This window comes from Leptonychotes weddellii, chromosome 8, assembly GCF_054177405.1.
Source record: "Leptonychotes weddellii isolate Sample4059 chromosome 8, ASM5417740v2, whole genome shotgun sequence".
In the NCBI taxonomy this organism is placed as follows: domain Eukaryota; kingdom Metazoa; phylum Chordata; class Mammalia; order Carnivora; family Phocidae; genus Leptonychotes; species Leptonychotes weddellii.
Genome location: NC_138376.1, coordinates 19,088,386 through 19,098,054, shown reverse-complemented (window position 1 = coordinate 19,098,054; position 9,669 = coordinate 19,088,386). Strand labels below are relative to the sequence as shown.

The window sequence follows — 9,669 nt, the reverse complement described above, 5'->3', positions numbered from 1 at the left end:
TTGGTGAACTCTTAGTAGTGGTCAGTACTTGTCAAATATTTTACTCTGGGCCAAATGTTTTAGCATTGGAAGTATCTATGTACGCTTTCTTTCTATTTCAATTCCAATTTGTATCACAGAACCGAAATCCTAGAAACCTTGAAAATATGATGGATGTGACAGGCGTTTTGAATTCTGAGGGAGAACCAGGAGAATATTCAAATAGGATGATATATTTGCCCTCTAAGTACTGAAGAATGAGATCCCTAAGTTCAGGTCAGGAACTCCTGACCCCACCCCTGGTCAAGACCAGCTGATCAATCAGTCCTCTAACACACATGATGTGACCACAGCCTATTGATTTCTGCCTTTGAGCAGAAGCTTCCACCTATGAAGGTTAGGCAGCCTAGCACTTAGAATCTCATTTGCTATTTTCATGGGATAATTATTAAAAACATTTAGGTCTGACAACATGCCCAACCCCATCAAACTGAATCCAGTAAAAAAAAAAAAAGAAAAAAATGAACTCCAGAGATAAGGGTCTTAAAATATGGTCATGTCTATTGGTAGGGAAAACACCTCCAAACAAAGCTAGGAATCTCTTCAGGGGTAAAAACCAAATGTTTCCACAAGGTTGTAGAGCAGGATATTGTACGACTGCATAAGAAAAAATTACTCTAAGAATCTGATAACCTTATAAGTGGTTCTTAGTTCTACAACAGAAGTTCTAAAACAAACGGTCATCACATCTTTGTTCATAATGACAGAACTGGAGACAGCCTAGGGTTCCAGCAGTCAGGGACCGGTTATCTGTGAGTGGTAAGATAAGAAGTGATTTTTAATTGAACCCTTTATGCTTTTCCACATTTTTCAAAATTTTATTCTACTACAGTATATATTAATACTGTAGTGAGAACAGAAATTAAAAATCAATGCAATGCAATGGCGAACACAAGGCTAAACTGTTTTGGCAAGTAACTTGAACTTCAATTTATTTATCTGCAAAAAAGGGAGTGAGGGTAGTTAGTGCTTCAAAGTCCCTTCTTATTCAAAAATTCTAATATTCTTTTTTTTTTTTTAAAGATTTTATTTATTTGACAGAGAGAGACACAGCAAGAGAGGGAACACAAGCAGGGGGAGTGGGAGAGGGAGAAGCAGGCTTCCCGCGGAGCAGGGAGCCCGATGCGGGGCTCAATCCCAGGACTCTGGGATCATGACCCGAGCCGAAGGCAGACGCTTAACGACTGAGCCACCCAGGTGCCCCAGATTTCTATTTTTTTTTTTTAAAGATTTTATTTATTTGAGAGAGAGAGAGAATGAGCAGGGAGAGGGAGAGGCAGACTCCCCACTGAGCAGGGAGCCTGATGCGGGGCTCGATCCCAGGACCCCGGGATCATGACCTGAGCCGAAGGCAGACGCTTAACGACTGAGCCATCCAGGCGCCCCAAAAATTCTAATATTCTAAAATTCTAAATTCCAGAATTTGTTTACTTGGAAAAAAGTATCAAATTATCCACTTGCAGAACATGCAAAAATGCTGTTCCCCCTGCCCCCCCGCCCTGATAGCAAGCTTTCAAGATCTCCTATTTTAGATTAATTGGAAAATCAAAATTTGAGTAACTGTTACGTAATTTGATTAGAATATAGAACCATAATAGTTGAGACAATGTTCACAACAATACTGGTGTTTAGGAAAACCAAAGTTAATAATGAAGGACAAATAAAACAAGTCGAATTAAATTAATTCTTTGGGAAAAAGGGAAATTTAGTCCATTCTACCATAAATCATGCAATCCATTTACTACCAGCCAACAATTAAAGAGAATTCAGAGGACCTCATTTTTACTTCATGACTTTCTACGTTTCTGGGGGCTGACTTACCCTGTCGGACGCATACACAAGATCAAATAGCCCGAGAACGGTGACGGATATTCCCACAGCTGGACCATTGACCACTGCAACCAGAGGCTTAGGAAAATCTATGAAACAGTCTACAAAATCCCTACAGAAATGGAAATACAAAAGCATAGTTAAATGAGCTGGAGGGGATTATGCTAAGTGAAATAAATCAAGCAGAGAAAGACAATTATCATATGGTTTCACTCATATATGGAACATAAGGAATAGCGTGGAGGACCACAGGGAAAGGGAGGGAAAACTGAAGGAGGAGAAATCAGAGAGGGAGACAAACCATGAGAGACTCTGGACTCTGGGAACCAAACTGAGGGTCACAGAAGGGAGGAGGGTGGGGAGATGGGGTAACTGGTGATGGGTATTAAGGAGGGCACGTGTGGTGATGAGCACTGGGTGTTATATGCAACTAAAGAATCACTGAATGCTACATCAAAAACTAATGATGATCTAGTTGAACATAATAATAATAATAAAAAAATGTCCCAACGTGGCATGACTGAAGTACAATAAGGAAGACAGCATGAGTCTGAAATGAACTCTGGCCAGCCTGGATATCCATCTGGATGGCATCTGATGGAAACTCATAGACTGAATCTTCTAAGCTTGACCTTGGTTCAACCGTGTATTCTGGGTAGCCAGGTCAGGGCTATATGTCAGCTGCAGACTTGGAGATTAGGAAGGCTGGCTGAGCATATACAAGAGCTGCAATATTACAGCTTTGTGGGAATCAGGAACCCGGTAGCGATACATGAGTTAGGAGGAGAGAGGCCTTCATGTCCTCTGTGCTGAAACTACTTCACATGTCCCATTACCAGCAATCATGGAAATCATGCATTCCTCTGGCCGAACGAGAATTGGCTAAATCTCTCTGCTTCAATAGGAGAGAACTTTTTTTTTTCAACTGTAGTTGACTTTTATGCTTTCTGATCGAATCTCATGTAGAGCAGCAGGATGAATGGGTAACAGAAGTTAAAGTGATAGAATAAATGCCCACATATTGATAGAGGCGGTCTGGAGAAATATGCTTGTCCAAAGCCACATTAATGACACTGACACAAAGAAGCATTTATCTTACTTCTGCTGCACTAAATACCACTTTGAGGAATATGAACGAGTCCGCTGGGTTCAGACAAATGTCACTCTTACCTCAGTAAAATGGCACCATTTTTAGCTTTCTCTTCTACTCCACCAGGGGGAATATCAGTGAAATTGGTCAGATCATTTCCACTAGAGTAATAATCACCACTTCCTGTAAATAAAATCAGCAGATTCACCACTCATTCATTCTGTCCATTACTGAGTATCTGCTATGTGCCAGGCTCTCTAGCAAGCACTGGAAATACATCGGTGAACCAGCCATGGCTCTTGCCCTAATTTACAGACAGGTGAGTAAGCTGGACATTGATTTAAAAACATACAAACAAATGTAGGTAATGCAACTCTGATACAAAGGGAAAGTACTCGATGATGATATGAGAGTGTGTAACAGGGGATCTGTTCTAACCTGGAGGTTTAGGGAGGGATGTTTCTAAGGAAGGAACAACTGAACTGAGACATGAAGGACAGGCAAAGTTAGCTAGAAGAAGGGTAGGAAGAATTCATGCAGAGGGAACAGCATGTGCAAAGGTCCTGTGAAGGGGGTAACTCTGGCCACTGTGCCAGAGCAGAAAAAGCCAGAGGGCAAACTGGTGTAGGATGAGGACAGGCAGGATGGACCATGTAGGGCTTTGCTGATCCATTAAGAAGTTTTGACTTTTATTCTAAGAGCCACTGAAAGTGTTTTGTGTTAAAGCATAATTTACATACAAGAACACCAATTTTAAACACTCAGTTCAATGATTTTTGATGATGGCAAATACCTACGTGATCACCATCTGAAACAAGATATAGGAACGTTCTACCATCCCAGAAAGTTCCCTTAAGCTCCTTTCCAGCCATCCCACCCCACCCTGCCCTGACACAACCACTTTCTGACTTCAATCACCACAGAATGTTTTTGCCTGTTTTAGAAATTTTATAAATGGAATTCTATAGTATGTACTCTTGCGTCTGTATTCTCTTTGCTGAACTGTGTCTTAAAGATTTACCTATATTCTCATATCAGTTCTTCATTCCTTTATATTGCTGAGTAATATTCCATTGTATGACTAGTCAACAATTTGTTTATTCACCTGTTGGTGGACATGAGTTGTTTTTGGCTCCTGTGAATTGGATTACAAATCATTCTGTGGATACATGCTTAATTTATCTGAAGTAATTGCTTAGGAGTGGACTGATATGCCACTGAGCTGGTATGTTTCACTCCATAAAAAGCTGCCAAACAGTTTTCTGAAGCGATCTCATATTAGAAATGTGTAGAGGTTCTAATTGCTCTGCATCATCACCAATATTTTGTATTGTCTGTCTTTTAGATTTTAGTCATTCCAGTGGGTGAAATATCTCATTGTGATTTTAATTTGCATTTCTTTGAAGCCTAATAATTTTGAGCACCTTTTCATGTACTTATTGGCAATCTGTGTTATCTTCTTTTATGAGGTGTCCAAGTCCTTTATCTAGTTTTTAAATCTGGTTGTTGTTGTTATTAGTTTCTAAGGAGTTCTTTATATATTCTGAGTAATAATCCTTAATCAGATTTATGTATAACAAATATTCCTCCTACACCAGCCTGTAATACCTGTATATTCATTTTCTTACTATTGTCTTTGATAAGCAGATATTTTAAATTCTGATGAAGTCCAAGTTGTAAATTGTTTCTTTTATGGTTAATGCTTTTTGTGTCCTGTCCAAGAAATCTCTGCCCACCTCCAGGTCACAAAGATATTGTTTTCTTCTAGAAGCTTTATGTTTCTGAGTTTTATGCTTATATAACTTTCAAATTAATTTTTGTATAGGGTGTAAGATGGGGTTGAATTTCATTTCCCCCATATGAATAGTTAGTTGCTCTGGCATCATTTGTCACAAGATTTTTCTTTTTCCACTGAATTGTCTTGGTGCCACTGAAGAAGTTTTAAATGGAGGAGGAATAAGATTTTTATTTGGAAAAAGATTCTATTGGATGTAGTGAGATTGGATAAGGCAAGGGAGAGAGGAGGACAAAAGGGAATCAGAAAGATGAGAAAGGGTTTATTTCATTTCAGACAAGAGTCCATGGCGGCTTGGACTAGTGCAAAGGAGACAGAAAAAATGGCTGACTCCAGAGCTACTGATGAAGTGAAGTGGGACATGGGAGGTGAGAGAGGGACAAGGTCAATCATGAATGTTAGGATTCTGGTCTACATAACAGGGCAGATGTGAAACCACCCGCTGTCATCTGGAACACTGATAAAGCTCCAGAGAGAAAGATGTGGGAGGTGATACCTATGAGGAAGTGCCAGGTGGGCACATGGGTCAGGAGCCCTGGGGAGTGTCCTGACCAAAGATACCAAGGGAGGAAGCACCAGCATATGGACTTTTGTTGGAGAGTGGGCATGGATGTGGGGTCCAGGGAAAGAGAACAGTGCCCAGAACTAAGCCTTCAGGAACCCTCCTTTTGGATGGCCACGCAGAGGATGAATCTACAAAGGAGATCAGAGACAGCAGATCAGAGGGGCAGGCTGGAAGGGAAGGCAGGGAAGGCAGGGAAGACACAGGTTTAAGATGGGGGAAGAGTCAGATGAAGCCTAAGAAATGTCCCTGGATTTAATGATACAAAGGTCAGGGTGGGGATCTAAGCAAAAGGTAGAGACCACACTGGAATGGGCTCAAGGGCAAGTTTTAAAGGAAAAATTCAGAAGACATGTTTGTTTTGTAGTAGGGCTTTAGACAGTTATAGCTAGGGAACTGAGAAACAAAGCGCTATATTTGTTATCGGCAGTATTTTAACATAATAAATTTGTTCTTTAATTTTTTCTTACATTACTATCAGGAGCAAATGGTGTCATAAATAGTATTTTTGATAATTTCATGAGTAATAAAACTTCTTTTCCAAACACACTCTATGCTGGTCCTCAACGTATATATAAAAAGTTAACAGCTGAGCTTTTCTATGGACTCAAAACGGAAGTGATAGATGAGAGAAAAAAAAGAAAAGTATCTGAGAGCATTCAGGAAAAGAGGTAGAGAGAAAACCACAACCACTAAAGAATGATGTCATTAGAGGCCATAAAAAGGACAGACATTGTTAAAAATGCAACCAGAGGGGCACCTGGGTGGCTCAGTCGTTAGGCGTCTGCCTTCGGCTCAGGTCATGATCCCAGGGTCCTGGGATCGAGCCCCACATCGGGCTCCCTGCTCTGCGGGGAGCCTGCTTCTCCCTCACCCTCTGCTTGCCTCTCTGCCTACTTGTGCTCTCCCTCTCTCTCTGTCAAATAAATAAAGAAAATCTTAAAAAAAAAAAAAATGCAACCAGAGTACAGGATTGAGACTAGTGAGCAAAACAACAGAAGACAAGAGTTAAGAACTCGGAGAAAATAAAAGATAATAGTCCCAACAGTCCAGACATTCTCTTCTGTAACTAGAATTTCTTTCAAAAAGAACAGACCAATTGAAACAAAAACATTCAGAGATATTATCAAAGAAAACTTAAAACAAGGCCTTACTAATCAGTTTTAACAGGATACATATGTTCTATGAAAAAGTGATACGGAACGGAAAGTATCCCCTGGTCTTCCAGGGGGAAAAAAAGATCTTATAAAAACAAAATTAATGGTAGCCCCAAACTTCTCCGGGGCGACATCCTATGCTAGAAGACAATGGAGCACTACTTAACAGACCATATACTCGGAAAAGAGGTCTGTGGGGTGTCGGGAAATGCATGCTCCCTTCCTCAACTCTCATAGGGGCAACCAACAGACCCTGTCCAAGGGGAATAATACAAGCTAGAGTTATTGATGGGTACCACACAAAGCTATAAAAGCAATTACTAAAAGCAGGGAAAAAACCTTTCAAACCATGAGAAGTAAAACACACACTAAGGAAAAAACAGACCATGAAGTAAAAAACAGTCAAAGGAAGTATTCTAAGGAGTAACCATGTAAGATGCCAGAGCTAAAAGGTAACAGATCTGTCATATACATAAATCTAAACAGGTAAAGGGGCCTTTACAAAAAAAAAAAAAAAAAAAAATTCAGACTGGATCAAAGAGGGAAAATCTAACAATGTGTTCTATGAGACACAGACTGTAAGAAGTAATTCGGAAAGACAGAAAGCTAAAAGGGTGGTAAAGGTTTGCCAGGCAAGTGCAAAGAGTACTGAGGCAGGTGTTATGGCATTAATATTTGACAAGGTTGACTTCAAGGCAAAAAGCATTAAGTGAGACAAAAGATGACCATTTTATAATAACGGATAACCATTCACAAGTCTTTTAGTGTCAATAAGATAAAAACTTGCTTTAAAGCAATTTGTTTTTTTGACATGAAGGAGACACTGAAAGAAACATAATAGCAGTAAATGCCTTTACGTTACTTTTTTCAGTCTAAGATTAATTAGAAGACAAAAACAGAAATGGAGGAATCTTAACATAAATTAGAAAGGTCAGTCTAACTGATATATTTTTAACTCTATACCTTAAAAGAATGAACTTATTTTTTGAATAGTTCCTGGATGATATAAAAAATTGGCCATTTTCCAGTTCTTTATCTTCAAGGTAGAGAGTTCCATATGGAGCAATATACATAAAACTTAATAGATTTTTTTTTAAAGATTTTTTATTTATTTATTTGACAGAGACACAGCGAGAGAGGGAACACAAGCAGGGGGAGTGGGAGAGGGAGAAGCAGGCTTCCCGTGGAGTAGGGAGCCCGATGCGGGGCTCCATCCCAGGACCCTGGGATCATGACCCGAGCCGAAGGCAGATGCCCAAGGACAGAGCCACCCAGGCGCCCCACTAAACTTAATAGATTTTTTTTTTTTTAAAGATTTATTTATTTGCGAGAGAGAGAATGAGAGACAGAGAGCATGAGAGGGAGGAGGGTCAGAAGGAGAAGCAGACTCCCTGCCGAGCAGGGAGCCCGATGCGGGACTCGATCCCGGGACTCCAGGATCATGACCTGAGCCGAAGGCAGTCGCTTAACCAACTGAGCCACCCAGGCGCCCAAACTTAATAGATTTTTTAAAAAGTAAATCTAGTGGGGTGCCTGGGTGGCTCAGTCAGTTAAGCATCCAACTCTTGATTTCAGCTCAGGTTATGATCTCAGGGTTCTGAGATCAAGCCCTGCATCGAGCTCCACCCTGGCTTTGGGAGCCTGCTTAAGATTCGCTCTTTCCCTCCTCCTCTACCCGCCCCCCAAATAAATAAATAAATAAATAGTAAATCTAGTAAAACTGATCATCTCTGATTATAATTCAGTGAAGCCAGGAATCAATAACAGAAATGGAAAACCAAAAACCAACCAAATAAACAACAACAACAAAAACCTTTGTAGAAATTAAAGGAACCATCATTATTGGGGCACCCAGGCGGCTCAGTTGTTAAGCGTCTGCCTTCGGCTCAGGTCATGATCCCAGGGTCCTGGGATCGAGCCCTGTATCGGGCTCCCTGCTCAGCAGGAAGCCTTCTCTCCCTCTCCCACTCCCCCTGCTTGTGTTCCCTCTCTCGCTGTGTCTCTGTCAAATAAATAAATAAAATCTTAAAAAAAAAAGGGAATTATCATTATCATGTAAAGCTTGGATCAAAGAGGAAATAGAAACCAAAAGTGAAGAATATATAGAAAATAACTATAGTAAAAGCACTATTTATCAAAACTTAACCTTTCAGTGTTCCCATGTATAAAATAAGAGTAATTATAGGGCCTATCTTCACTGGGTTTGTTGAAAGCAAGCTTAGAAAAAAATAAAAATTAAAAAAAAATCTTTAAAAAGAATAGAGTATCTCAGTACTGGAAAATATCTCAGAGCTACTCAATTTCCTATCTGGTAGGAAATTCCCCCAAAATAGAAATTATTAACTCCAAGAAAATGTCTTACCTGTAAAAACAGTTATGGTAGAGTCATCCTTGCTTGCGGCTTCAAGTGCAAGCATGATTTCCTGATACATCTATGTGAAAGGGGGAAATGAGAAAAAGAAAGGAACTCTGAAAATGACAACCATTGCGTGGGATTCACTAAAAGTCAGTCTGTAAGCCTGTCCTCTGCAAAGCGCTAACTGTTAATGTTGGTTGCATTTACATAACCAAAAAGGCAGCCCAAGTTGAAAGGACTTTCATTCGTTTTACAGTTACTTGGTGTGTATCACGTGCCATGTGCGCTTGTGGACACTGGGGGATATATCCACCTTTCCCCAAAGGTGAACAAGTAAGACCTAGTCCTTGAGCCTTTGGAATTACTAGAGAGGGGGAGCTCTAAAGTGGGTGGAAAGTATGACACGGCAGGCAGACTGGAGGAAGCACTGATGTCTAGCATGGGTAGGACAGGAGGTGGCCAGAGGAAGATTTCCATGAAGCAGTTCGTCAGTTGGGACCTCAAAAAAGAGCACGTGTGTCCCAGGCACTCTGGAAAGTGTTAAAGGCTGGGATTTCAAGACACTCTAATGGTAGCCAAAGACAATAGGTCCAATATTTTAAATCAGCAACGTCTCTGAAAATCTTGCAGGTGTCGTTGTTATAGCTTTTAACGCACTGGTGCCCTTTCTACCTCAGATAAGACATCAGTGTGGGAGAGAATGATGAAGAGGGTTATTTATGGATACACAGACACTGAAAAAAAATATGGACTTGACATAATATGTGAGTAAAGGTGAAATTGTATTCACGGAGGGAGGGAACGAGGAAATAACTCCATTATTATTATGATTATGATGAC

At 40.3% G+C, this 9,669-nt stretch overlaps 1 protein-coding gene across 3 annotated transcripts in view; it reads right to left on the bottom strand.

The window, feature by feature from the left end:
* Window positions 1–9,669, bottom strand: part of ECI2 (enoyl-CoA delta isomerase 2) — a 21,614-nt gene that overhangs the window by 4,975 nt on the left and 6,970 nt on the right. For all 3 annotated transcript variants that reach the window (XM_031039687.2, XM_081827748.1, XM_031039688.2), the window contains 3 exons: window positions 8,836–8,905; window positions 3,040–3,142; window positions 1,861–1,981 (listed from right to left, as the gene is read on the bottom strand). In XM_031039687.2, the coding sequence (XP_030895547.2) occupies window positions 1,861–1,981; window positions 3,040–3,142; window positions 8,836–8,905 (294 nt within the window). The remainder of the gene's footprint in view (window positions 1–1,860; window positions 1,982–3,039; window positions 3,143–8,835; window positions 8,906–9,669) is intronic.